The 14,293-nt window shown below is 38.5% G+C and overlaps 1 protein-coding gene across 3 annotated transcripts in view; it reads right to left on the bottom strand.

Moving 5' to 3' along the window:
- Positions 1–14,293, bottom strand: part of FGD6 (FYVE, RhoGEF and PH domain containing 6) — a 110,420-nt gene that overhangs the window by 65,612 nt on the left and 30,515 nt on the right. For 2 of the 3 annotated variants that reach the window (XM_026499861.4, XM_044384528.3), the window contains exon 3: positions 9,303–9,453. In XM_026499861.4, the coding sequence (XP_026355646.1) occupies positions 9,303–9,453 (151 nt within the window). The remainder of the gene's footprint in view (positions 1–9,302; positions 9,454–14,293) is intronic. The other variant, XM_026499862.4, reaches the window with a different exon arrangement.

Raw genomic sequence — 14,293 nt, 5'->3', positions numbered from 1 at the left:
GACAAGCCACAAGGAAGAAGAAAGATTCTCTCCTATAGGTTTCAGAGGGAACATGGCCTTGCTGACACCTTGAATTCGGACATCTGGCCTCCAGAACTGTGAAACAATAAACTTCTGTTGTTTTAAGCCACCCAGTTAGTGATATCTTAAAACAGCAGCACTAGGAAACCAACACAACCTATCATAAACACAACCCTGGAAGCGTATTACAAGTACCTAATGTGCATAAACAGTCTTGATTTCAGAAGTGTTTTTACAACTATTATTCGGTATGTTACAACTATGTATCCTGTATGATCCTTGGAATGAATCAGGGGATTACTTTCCCACTGTGTCAACTGAGAAATTGAGGATCAAAGAAATTATAAAAGAAGCTCTCACCTTATGACCCAGCAATTGCACTACTGAGTATTTACCCAAAGATACAAATGCAGTGATGTGAAGGGGCACCTGCACCCCAATGTTTATAGCAGCAATGTCCACAATAGCCAAACTATGGAAAGAGCCCAGATGTCCATCAACAGATCACACACACACACAGACACACACACACACACTGGAATACTACTTAGCCATCAAAAAGAATGAAATCTTGACATCTACAATGACGTGGCTGGTACTATGCTGAGTGAAGCAAGTCAATCAGAGAAAGACAACTATCATATGATCTCACTTATACGCAGAATTTAAGAAACAAAACAGGATTATAGGGGAAGAGTGAAAAAAATAAAACAAGATAAAACCAGAGAGGGAGAAAAACCCAAGAGGCTCTTAATCACAGGAAACAAACTAACAGTTGTTGGAAGGGAGGGAGGTGAGGGGATGGGGTAACTGGGTGATAGACATTTAGGGAGGGCACGTGATGTAATGAGCACTAGATATTATATAAGACTGATGAATCACTGACCCCTACCTCAGAAACCAATAATACATTTTAAATTAATTAACTGAACTTAAATTAAAAAAATAAATAAAATGCCTCAAATAGCGGCACCTGGCTGGCTCAGTAGGAAGAGCACGAGACTCTTGGTCTTGGGTTGCTGAGTTAAGACCCATGTTGGATATGGAGATTATTTAAAAATAAAATCTTTAGGGGCGCCTGGGTGGCTCAGTCAGTTAAGCATCTGCCTTTGGTTCAGGTCATGATCCCGGAGTCCTGGGATCAAGCCCCACACTGGGCTCCCTGCTCAGCAAAGAGCCTGCTTCTCCCCCTGCCCCTCACCCCACTTGTGCTTTCGCTCTCTCTCAAATAAATAAAATCTTACAAAAATAAATAAAATAAAATCTTTTAAAAAATTAATAAAAGAAACTCTCTTCCTATGCTTCTATTTCAAAGACATCTGGGTTGATGTATATAGGACTACACCATAGGCATTACTCTCTACAATCTTCTACTTGGTCTTATTGTTTTCCCTATACTGAGATTTTTTTGATAGTTTTACTAAAATATTCACATTACACAAAATGTATTTTTACCCTTCTAAAGTATAAAGCCAATGGTGTTTAATATAATCATCACCACAATCTAACTTTAGAACATTTTCATCATCCCCAAAAGAAACTCCATGCCTATTAGCAGTCACTCCTCATCCTCCCTTCTGTCCACCCCCTGCAACCATTAATCTATCTTCTGTTTCTATGGAAGTGCTTATGCTGAGCATTTCATATAAATGGAGTCATGTAACATGTGGTCTTTTGTGATTGACTTCTTTCACTTATCCAATTTCTAAGGTTCATCCATGTTGTAGATGCATCAGCACGTTCTAACTGCTAAGGAATACTCAATTCTGTGGATATACTGCATTTGTTTATACATTCATCCACTGACGGATCAATTTATCAGTTGACAGGCATTTGAGTTCCTTCCATTTTTTGGCTATGATGAGTAATGCTGCTATGAACATTTTGCACAAAGATTTCTTCTGGACATGTTTATTTTCATGTGGGTATATAACAAGGAGTAGAATTGCTGGTTTATATGATAACTCTAAATTTAACGTTTGGAGGAACTGCCAGACCATTTTCCAAAGAGGCTGTACATACCATTTTACATTATCACCACCAATGTATAGGGGTTCCAATTTCTCCATATTCCTGGTTATTTGTACATCTTCTTTGAAAAAATGACTATTTTTAGCCCATTTTTTTCTTTCTTAATTTAAATTCAATTAATTAACACATAATGTATTATTGGTTTCAGGGGTACAGGTCTGCAATTCATCAGTCTTATATAATACCCAGTGCTCATTACAACGCGTACCTTCGCCAATGTCCATCACCCAGTTATCCCATCCCTCCAACCCCTGCCCTCCAGCAACCCTCAGATTGTTTCCTATGATTAAGAGTCTCTTATGATTTGGCTCCTTCTCTGGTTTCACCTTGTTTCATTTTTTCCTCTCCTTCCCTATGATCTTCTGTTTTGTTTCTTAAATTCCACATATCAGTGAGATCATGATAATTGTCTTTCTCTGACTGACTTATTTCACTTAGCAAAATACTGTTTAGTTCCATCCATGTCATTGCAATGGCAAGATTTCATTTTTTGATAGTTGCATAATATTCCATTGTATATATATACACCACATCTTCGCTATCCACTCATCTGTCAGTGGAAATCTGGGCTCTTTCCATAGTATGGCTATTGTGGACATTGCTGCTACAAACACTGGGATGCAGTTGCCCCTTCGGATCACTGCATTTCTATCTTTGGGGTAATTAAGGAGTAGTGCAATTGATATGTTGTAGGGTAGCTCTATTTTCAACTTTTTGAGGAATGTCCATACTGTTCTCCAGAGGGGCTGTACCAGCCACTTTTAATAATGTTGGATCCTATTGACTAGTATCTTTGTGAGAATTTTTGCATCCATGTTCACCAGGGATATTGGTCTGTAATTCTCCTTTTTGGTGGGTCTTTGTATGTTTTGTGATCAAGGTAATGCCGCCTCCTAGAAAAGAGTTTGGAAGTTTTCCTTCCATTTCCATTTTTCTGAAACAGCTTCAGAAAAATAGGTGTTAATTCTTTAAATGTTTGGTAGAATTCCCCCAGAGCCATCTGGCCCTGGACTCTTCTTTGCTGGGAGATTTTTTATTACTGCTTCAATTTCCTTGCTGGTTATGGGTCTGCTCAGGTTTTCTATTTCTTCCTGGTTCAGTTTTGGTAGTTTATAGGTCTCTAGGAATGCGTCCATTTCTTCCAGATTGCCTAATTTGTTGGCATATAGTTGCTAATAATATGTTCTTATAATCGTTTCTATTTCTTTGGTGTTGGTTGTGATCTCTCCTCTTTCATTCATGATTTTATTTATTTGGGACCTTTCTCTTTTCTTTTTGATAAGTCTGGTCAGGAGTTTATCAACCTTATTAATTCTTTCAAAGAACCAGCTCCTAGTTTTGTTGATCTGTTCTACTGTTCTTTTGGTTTCTATTTCATTGATTTCTGCTTTAATCTTTATTAATTCTCTTCTCCTGCTGGGTTTAGGCTTTATTTGCTGTTCTTTCTTCAGATACTTTAGGTGTAAGATTAGCCTGTGTATTTGAGACCTTTCTTGTTTCTTGAGAAAGGCTTGTATTGCTATATACTTTCCTCTGAGGACCGCCTTTGCTGTATCCCAAAGATTTTGAACAGTTGTGTTTTCATTTCCATGAAAATGTTTCCATGAATTTTTTTGAAAAGATATTATTTATTTATTTAGAGTGAGAGAGCAAGCACAAGTGGAGGGGAGGGGCAGAGGGAGAACCAGACTCCCTGTTGAGCAGGGAGCTCGATGAAGGGCTCAATCACAGAACCCTGAGATCATGACCTGAGCTGAAGGCAGACGCTCAACCAACTGAGCCACCCAGGCGCCCCAATGTTACCAAGAATTTTTAAAATTCTTCTTTAATTTCCTGGTTGACCCATTCATTCTCTAGTATGATGCTCTCTAGCTTCCATGTATTTGAGTTCTTTCCAACTTTTCTCTTGTGATTGAGTTCCAGTTTCAAAGCATTGTTCTCCAAAAGTATGCAGGGAATGATCCTAATCTTTTTGTACCAGTTGAGACCTGATTTCTGACCCAGGATGTGATCTATTCTGGAGAATGTTCCATGTGCACTTGAGAAGAATGTGTATTCTGTTGCTTTAGGATGGAATGTTCTGAATATATCTGTGAAGTCCATCTGGTCCAGTGTGTCATTCAAAGTCCTCATTTTCTTGTTGATCATCTGCTTAGATAATCTGTCCATTGCAGTGAGGGGATGTTAAAGTCCCCTACCATTAGTATTATTGTTGATGTGTTTCTTTCATTTTGTTATTACCTGGCTTATATAATTGGCTGCACCCATGTTAGGGGCATAATTATTTACAATTGTTAGATCTTCTTGTTGGATAGACCCTTTAATTATGATATAGTGCCCTTCCTTACCTCTTATTGATAGTCTTTGGTTTAAAATCTAATTTGTCTGATATAAGGATTGCCACTCCAGCTTTCTTTTGATGTCCATTAGCATATAAATGGTTTTCCACACCTTCACTTTCAATCTGGAGTTGTCTCTGGGTCTAAAATGAGTCTCTCGCAGACAGCTTATCGATGGGTCTTGCTTTTTTATCCCATCTGATACCCTGTGTCTTTTGATTGGGGCATTTAGCCCATTTACATTAAGGGTAACTATTGAAAGATATGAATTTAGTGCCATTCTATTGCCTCTAAAGTGGCTGTAACTGTATGTTGTTTCTGTTCCTCTCTGGTCTATGTTACTTTTCAGCTCTCTCTTTGCTTACAGGACCCTTTTGAATATTTGTTGTAGGCTGGTTTGGTGATCACAAATTCTTTGTTTCTGTTTGTCCTTTTTATCACTCCTTCTATTTTGAATGACATCCTAGCTGGATAAAGTATTTTTTTTTTATTATTATTAAAGATTTTATTTATTTATCTGACAGAGAGAGAGACAGTCAGCAAGAGAGGGAACACAAGCAGGGGGAATGGGAGAGGAGGAAGCAGGCTCCCAGCGGAGGGGCCCAATATGGGGCTCGATCTCAGGACTCCGGGATCATGCCCTGAGCCGAAGGCAGATGCTTAATGACTGAGCCACCCAGGGGCCCCTGGATAAAGTATTCTTGGCTGCATATTTTTCTCGTTTAGCACACTTAGCCCATTTTTTAATTAGGTTATTTCTTTATTATGATTGAGTTGTAAGAGTTCCTTATATATTCAGGATATAAGTCTTTCATCAGATATGTTTACCAATATTTTTTCCTCCTCTGTGGGTTATCCTTTCATTTTCTTGACGGTACTATATGCAGCACAAAAGTTTTTAATTTTGATAATGTCCAATTTGGCTATTTTTCCCTCCTATCACTTATACTTTTGTTGTTGCATCAATGAGGCTTCTGGCACCCAAGGTCATGAAGAGTTCTTCCTTTATTTTGTTCTAAGGCCTTTATAGTTTCAGTTCCTACATTTAGGTCTATGATCCATTTGAGTTAATTCAAGTGTAAGATAAAAGGAAGGTATCTACTTTATTCTTTGGCATGTGGATGTCCAATAGCTCCAGCACAATTTGTTAAACCCTTGATTTCTTTAACTCATATTTTGACTTTTTGTACTACATACATTTTTTTGGTGTTACTTGAAATCTATGGTGAAATGAGGTTGTTGTAAATAAAGTAATTGACTTAAAATAATTATTTGACCAAGGTCATATGCCTGGTAAGTGGCAGAGCTGGGACTGAACCACAGGTCTTAGGATGTCAAATTTCATGTTTTTGTGAGAACACAGTATTACCTTTCATGTAAACACGTTTCAGATTTATTCATCAAAGATAAGAAAAGATAAGCTTGAAACTATATTTTGTTATACAAGGAATGACTGGAGATAATATTTTGCTTGCTCCTTTTTATATATGCTGATAACAGCCAAAATCTGTTGAGCAATTTGTGTCAGAACTGTTTTAAACAGTGTATAACCTTAATCATCACAACAATCTTAGAAAATAAAAACAAGTGTCAAAAAAAAAAAAAAAAGGAAAAAGAAAAACAAGTATCTACCCTACTCCCTCCTCTTTTTACAGATGGGGAAGCTAAGGCACAAAGATGTTAAGTAAACTGCTCAAGATCACAGAGTTGGTAAATGATAAGAACCCATGCAATCCAGCCTCAAAGACTTTGTTGTTGTTCTTCTTCTGTTTTTTAAAGATTTTATTTATTTATTTGAGAAAGAGAGAGAGTCAGTGAGCAAGCATGAGTGGGGTGGAGGGGCAGAGGGAGAGGGAGGAACAGACTCCACTGAGCAGGGAATCCAATAATGGGGCTCGACCCCAGGACCCTGAGATCATGACCTGAGCCGAAGGCAGACGAGCCACCCAAGCACCCCAAGACCATGTTCTTCTTAACCACTTTGAAAGCAAATTACTTAAGAGAAAACCGTTCACCAGGCTATGCTTAAATGGATCAGCAACTGTCTAGAAAGGGAGAGTTAGCTCTTTTAATTATTGCCACTGCTATCTCAGGTGAACAGAGAGTAAGCTCATGAGGATGGCCAACAGCTCTATAAGAGGGAAATTACTAATTTACTAGAATCAGGTATAAAAATATTAAATGTTGGTGATTAACTGAAGAGATAATCTCATTTTAAAAACAGAAAAATAGGGGTACCTGGGTGGCTCAGTCAGTTAAGCATATGCCTTCAGCTCAAGTTATGATCCCAGAGTCCTGGAATTGAGCCCAGCAAGCCTGCTTCCCCCTCTCTTTCTGCCTCTCCCCCTGCTTTCTTTCTCTCTCTCTCAAATAAATAAAATCTTTAAAACAAAACAAACCAACAAAAACAGAAAAATAGGGGCGCCTGAGTGGCTCTGTCGGTGAAGCATTTGCCTTCGGTTCAGGTCATGATCTTGGGAGTCCCGAGCTCGAGCGCCAACTCAGGCTCCCTGCTCAGTGGGGAGTCTGCTTCTTCCTATGCTCCTCCACCCCGCTCGTGTTCTCTCTCTCTCACTCATTCTCAAATAAATAAATAAAAATAAAATAAAATAAAAATAAAAACAGAAAAATATTTAACAGAAATACTGCAGTGGGTGGCACAACTAAAGACAAAAACCAATAATATAAATACCAGAAGGGAAAGGAAAGGCCGGTGTAAATACAGAGGAAGGAACTCTGGAAGTCTCCAATGACCACAAAGCGAATGAGTCAAGCAGGCAGTGTTGTGACAGGATGTATTGAGAAGACGATTAACACAAAAGGGTTAGGGAGAAATCGTTCCTTTGGTGAGACCCCTGGTAGAATGTGAACGCCACTTTTGAGTCAGTGAGATCCCTGGTAGAATGTGAACGCCACTTTTGGTACCATATGTCAAGAAGCACAGGGAGAAACCAGAAAGGGTTTGAACAAGAGAAACGAACAGACCCAAACAACAGGAAACAGTACTTGTTAGAAAAAGAACTTGCAGTTTACCTAAAACAGTAAATGTTGATTTAATGATGGCCCTTAGACAGGAAGACCATTGGAAGCCTCTTCCCTAAACCCTGCAGGCTTTGGCTCTTTCCAGTCAGTTATTTCTCAGTCAAATATCACTTTCTTAGAGGCTTTTATCCTAGGTAGACTCCTCAGGTTCTAGCACACCGCTCTGTATTATTCTCTTTGTAGCATGTAACAATCTGAAGTTCTGGGGCGCCTGGGTGGCACAGCGGTTAAGCGTCTGCCTTCGGCTCAGGGCGTGATCCCGGCGTTATGGGATCGAGCCCCACATCAGGCTCTTCTGAGCCTGCTTCTTCCTCTCCCACTCCCCCTGCTTGTGTTCCCTCTCTCGCTGGCTGTCTCTATCTCTGTCAAATAAATAAATAAAATCTTTAAAAAAAAAAAAAAAAAACAATCTGAAGTTCTCACTATTCTAATGAATCTATGGCCCCTCTTGTCCCATTAAGATGTAAGCTGTTCAAGAGCAAAACCCCTGAACACTGCTTTATGTCTAGTACATACTTTTTATGTCTGGTATATATCTGGGAAGTAGTATTTTACAAATACCTGTAGCATCTATATCTGCGAAGAACCAACAAAGAAAATAAGTTTTCAAATCAGAGATGGCAGATAGCAGTAAAACACTGGAGAAATTACTTAATAGTCAAAGTAAAACCCACACGCTGCTGAAGGATACTGCGGGCCTTTAAGAATAGTCACTCCTCTGTCTTAGGTATCTCACAAACTCACCTGCCTTAAGGCTAAATAATTTCTAGTGGTTACTCCCAACTCTATGATTCAATACTTTACAGCATAAAGTCTTACAAGAAATAAATAATCATTGAGTTCTTACGATGTACTGAACAGTGTTCTAAGGCTTTACATAAATCAAATTATTTAGTCCTCACAATTCTGAAATAAATTCTTTTCTTCTTAAAATGGGGGCTCTTTAGCTTAAAAATATTAAATAATTTGCCCAAAGTTACTCACCCAGTTCATATGTGGTGGAGCTGGGATTTAAATCCAGACAATTACACCATTCATTTAAGATTGAAATAAATTTAAACAAAGCAAAAATAATATTAAACAGGAAATAACCGATTGGTAAGTTATGGCATAGAAGTTATGTGACATGGATTTTCTCCTCTACAGTTTGACAGATTTACTATGTGGATCCTTTCAAATTCTGCCTTGCTGTAATGTTCCAACACATCTTGGGGTTATTGTTGATATACTATTTTTTCCTTTGCAATGATGCCTTTATTCAAAGAAATATATATTTATAATGAAGCATTCCTGTCAAACTAGAGAAACAATATAATGAACCTCCATGTACTGACATATCTTAAATAATTATCAACATGTGGCCAATCTCATCTCATGTATACTGAAAATATAAATACTGAATCATGTCAAAGGAAATCCCGGTATGTTATTAGTCGCAGCCTTTATTCTATCTCTAAAAAGATTTCACTGTTTAGTGACTAACATAATAAAAAAAATTAAAATAAAAAAATAAAAATATTTCATTAAGTCTGAAATGCATTTAATTCCTTTCTTTCAAGTAGAATTGCTAGCAATACAAGGAACAATCCTGAAAGGGGATTTCTACTATCAAAAGGAAAAGCAAAGGACAGTGCCAAAAATAATTTCTCAAAAAATTACTAAATAAACTCTAAGTGATGCGCATTTAGAAATGTGATAACATCTTAGGTACTACATTATAGCAGGAACTAAATTTAAATTAGAAAATATTTTATAAGTTTTAAGAAAAAACTAGGGGTTTTGTGCCTAGCATGCTGATAAATATTATTTCCAGATGTTATGAGAGTCCAACAAACACAAAAGTAGAAACAATTAAATACCAACATATACCTGTTTATCTCCCAGGTCAGGGTCCCCTTTACTAGAGTCAGAGCTGACATCGTCTTCATCAGAACTGTTGATGTCTTCTTCCTCATCCGAAGGAAGTTCACCAAGACCAAGATCAAGATCGTTGTGTCCCTCCTGGGATGCTCCAGGACTGCTTCAGTAGAAAGTATCACATTGGTCACCTTTAATAACAAGGAATACTCCCCAAAACCCACACAGGATCGACCTTCTTATTTCTATGATGTAAGCTAGGTATAGCTAAGGGATGTGAACACAGGGATGGAAATAGCCAGACCAACCAAACTTCCCCTCCTCTTTCGCTAGCTCAGCTGTCAAAAACCCAAATTCATTTTGGGTTTAAAAGAAACATCTTGAAAAGCATGTATTATCATGATAGGAAGGTGGGTGAGAAGCAAGTTTTCCAGCTGCCCTAATCCTATGCTTCCACATCTTCTTCCTTGAAAAAATCAGGTCTCTATTCCTATGAACCAAGAAGGCTTGTAAGGATGTAGCCTAGGTTACCACAAAAGGGCACTCACTGGCTACACAGGAATGTTAGAAGAGTATGGTGTTTCCCTGGGTCTGTTTTTCTTTTCTTTTTTTTTTTTTTTTTTAAAGCAACTAACAAGTCTACCAGAATTGGGAGGTAATAAACAAGGCATGTGCTACTGTGAGCATGTACCCAGCCTCCCTGATAATCCCCAGCTCCTTTTATGTAACCACATCATAAGACATGGGAAGGGACGAGGATGTTAAAAATTCTTGGGCTCTGATCCAGACCTGCTGAATCAGGAACTCTAGGGGTGCAGGCTCCCTAGGGGATACATGTTGAAGTTTGAAAATCACTGTACCAGGCCATTTTTACAAACTCCACCTTGTCAGCCTGACGTCATCAACATTTCCCACTTCGTACCGAGACAGATCTCTTCAATCTAAGAGCCATTGTTGCAATCCAGTCTGTGGGGGGGAATTCCACAGCAAAGTTCCCCAGGAAGACAAGAGAAATAATTCTTTCTAACTTCGTTGTAAAGACTCAGGAAAAGTTATCTGTAGCAACTGCTTTCCTGTCTGCAGCTTACAGGGATATCTGTAGAAGAGTCAGTAAAAGATTCACAGCAAATCATCAGGGGAAAACACTCAGAATAAAGAGACAGTTGCATTTCACCCTGGCAGGTCCCTTTATGGGTCAAGGGCAGGTCACTCAACTGCCAAGGCTCCTACAAGTTATGAAAACTTCTAATAGGAATCTTAAAAGCTAAAGATGAATTATCTGCCAGCTCCTGATTACACATTGTAGGATACAGACAGCCTCAGATGCCATTCCTGGAACTCAACTGTTACACAAACCACTTGGATGAAGGCAGAATGCCAAAAGGAACACCTCCCTCTGCCAAAGACAGGGGTTCCTTATTATTCAGTAGCTGGAGGGCCTCGGGGAATCATATCGCAGCCTCAAGCAGGTGGGTGCACACCTGATCACAGCTCCACGACATGGAGGAGACTCACTCCCCAGGGAGGAGTTGGGGGTGGAGAGCGGAAGCTTCCTAGTCAGATCACTGGCAAGATTCACTGTCTCTGGGGGCAGGGACAGGAGCCCAACCCAGCTGGGTAATTAAGTTGATTTCAATTAGCTAGAGTAAATAAAGTTAAGAGGATATAGAAACTGCAGGATACATCCATATAAATCAAAGAAAACGTACCTTCACTTGTTCTTAGAGTAATTCTTTATCTCTCTACACCCTCTAAAACCCTGTTACTCAAAACACGTTCAATCTATGAGCAGCCTCAGCATCACCAGGAAGTAATACAGAACTTTTTTTTTAGTAATACAGAACTTCAGTCCTCACCCTGCTGCACTGAATCACAATCTGGTTATAACAAAATCACAGTAATCTGGTTTTTTCAATTAGTGCACTCTTTTAGACTCAACGGTATAAAAATTTTGAATAATCAGTAACAGAGCTTGTATCACCTGTGAGGAAATTAGGTTTATTTTGTCTGAAGAGAGAGCTGAGAGGTGTTTCTTGGTCCAACATTTGGAAAGCCATTATTAAGGAGAAAGTAAGCAGTTAGTTGCCTCAACCATTAGGAATATAAATATTTACAAAAGTTAATATATAAGAACAAGAAAAAAAACTTTAAATATTAAAAGGATATGGATCAAAACATAACTGCCACAAAATATTGGGAGATTTTATTTTATTTTTTTTTAAGATTTTATTTATTTGTCAGAGAGAGAGAGCACACAAGCAAGGGGAGCAGTAGGCAGAGGGAGAAGCAGGCTTCCTGCTCAGCGGGGACTTGATCCCAGGACCCCAGAATCAAGACCTGAGCCTAAGACAGATGCTTAACCAACTGAGCCAACCAGGCATCCCTGAAATAGAAATATCTTAACAAGGGATACGATTTTAAAGGAAGGATAATGGATTTAGCAGCAAAATCAGGAAAGACGGCACGTTCATCTTTATGGGATCAAACAGAAAAACTGTTGATTAATCTATTTTTTCATGTAATCCTTAACAGCTTTCAAATCTATAGGTCTCTGATAATGAAATGTGGATTTCTTACCAATGCCAGTGATTAAAAGTTGGGGGCTCTTGTGTTCTTTACATTTCCTTTCCACCGTCTGGAAGATAACGTCCTAACACTGTCGGCTTTCCGGGTTAAAGGAACAGGACATGGTGCTTCCTCTACATTTTCTTGCCTGGTTATTTCATAATTTGATAATCAAAATAAAAGGAAAGTAAGCTGCAACCACAACCAGGACAGAGTCAGGACTGGGCTCTACCTCCCCAGGCCATCCCTTCCAAGTCCGATTCGTTTCTGGATGGAGTAAGGACAGAGAAAATAAAGCCAGAAGTAAATTCCCACAATTAGGCAGCTGTTCTTAGTTCTGTAAGTCAAGGATCGACACATTTGGACTGATTATTTAATGCCATCACTTTTTAAAAAATTATTTATTTTTTGTTTATGTTATTTGGGATATACGGACAGTATACCCTCCAATGGAAGTACATCAAATTTCTCTTTCAGGTAAGCTGTCACATGGAGGAGGATTTCTCTTTTAGAAGGAGTTGTCTTGGGACACCTGGGTGGCTCAGATGGTTGGGCATCTGCCTTCGGCTCGGGTCATGGTCCCCGGGTCCTGGGATCAAGCCCTGCGTCAGGCTCCCTGCTAGGCGGGAAGCCTCCTTCTCTCTCTCCCTCTGCTGTTCCCCCTGCTGGTGCTCTCTCACTCTCTCTGTCAAATAGGTAGGTAAAATCGTTAAAAAAAAAAAAAAAAAGTCTTCTAAAAAATTGTTATTAAATCCATTTCCCGTAAGAGTTTTCAGGGAAGTGAAACCTGCTCAGCACTGAGCCAGACATCACCACCAAAACATTCTTGAGAGCCTCCATTAAACTGAAAATTCCAGCAAAGGGAGGGGAAGCAGGGCAAGGATAGCAGCAAAAGGAAAAGGGGAAGCAGGGTTAACTGAAGAACACTTTGAAAGCACTGAATCCTGTCCTCTGTTGTTGATGAATCCAGTTACCTTTTTCCTCTCTTGTCTGCCATTTTATTCTGAGCCCCTTAAACCATGAATGTTCCACGTAATTCCTTCCAAACTTGGAAGAAAAAGTTCATTCTAATACCCTCAGCTTCAAAGTTTCTTTCTCATTTCAAGTCACAACATGTAAATCTGAACTTCTGTGATCTTTCTCTTCCTCTTCCTTCTACTCCTAGACCAAACTGAACAAAACCTGCTAGTCCTCAGGATGTTGTTATAATTCTTTTACAAATGCTGTCTCATTATGACTTGGTGATTATGTGTTTCCTTTGGCTGCTTTCATATTCATTGCAGAATGAATGGAAGAAACTACTGGTAAGCACTTAGGGATGAATATTATATAGAAAAATAAGCAAAAATTTTTTTCATAAGTTATATATTATTATATGCCAACTACATACTACTGGTTCACAATTTTCACCAGAGAAGTGTTTCTATTTAGTTTCACCAGAATATGTTTTACTCAGGTACCTCAGCTCCTTTACTGAATTTCAGATTCCAATATCAGGTTGAAAGCCATGAATCAAATCCAAAAAATGATTTAAAACCACTTTTATTCTTGTTTTCAGGTCCTCCTTTCAATTACACGGTGCTTGGAGAATTTTCTCCATTTTCCACTCAGATGACTTACCTGGGAATTACCCCTAAAACGAATAAGTTATTTCTCTACTACTTTTAGGACACATGGCACAACTGTGAGATAGGTATATGTGGCCATTTTCATCCTCGAATAAAGCAAGATTCATGTACGTGTGGCATGTTTTTAGGTTTTCCAAACTTGGGATCTTGAACAATTATTTTAAGTACTTGCAAACCCAGGGTGACAGAACATAAAAGCCAAAAGGTAACACAGAGTCTGAAGCAAACTTATCTGACCTGAACAAAAATCAGGCTCCTCAAGGTTGACCCCTCTGTGCTAAGAGGCAAACCACATCATCTGATAGGTTTTCTCTATTACGTCTATGCTTTGACGAAAAAGAAACTGCAATGCCTCAATAACATGTAAGGCTGTGGACAGATGATGTTCATATTACACATTATATAATAGCGGAAATCCTTCCTCTTAAAGAAAGGTATACACATTAGTTTTTAAATATATATTAGTTTTTAATCTTTTGAGAGACTGTTAGGACAAACTTTAATTTTAAAAATTAATGATTTTATTAACTGGACTTAAGTAAAAAAAAGTCTATAATTTCACAAATGTATTCAATATATTCACTTCTTTCAGTTAAGCACTTTAAGAAAACAGAGAACATGAATAAATAAAATCACTACAATAAGGGATAATAGCACAGCAGGACTTTGTTACCACAAAAAGGAAAGGAAGTGAAAAGAAATTTGCAGCATAAAATGCATACAATTAGTGTTTTACTCTCTTTGGTTCATGAATTTTAGAGGTGTTAACAACCAAGCCTTTTAAAACTAGCAAGCTAGGGTTCACGGCTT

This window comes from Ursus arctos, unplaced genomic scaffold (assembly GCF_023065955.2).
Source record: "Ursus arctos isolate Adak ecotype North America unplaced genomic scaffold, UrsArc2.0 scaffold_21, whole genome shotgun sequence".
NCBI classification, from domain to species: Eukaryota; Metazoa; Chordata; class Mammalia; order Carnivora; family Ursidae; genus Ursus; species Ursus arctos.
Note: the sequence above shows the minus strand (reverse complement) of the source record. Positions and strands in the feature narration are given on the sequence as shown.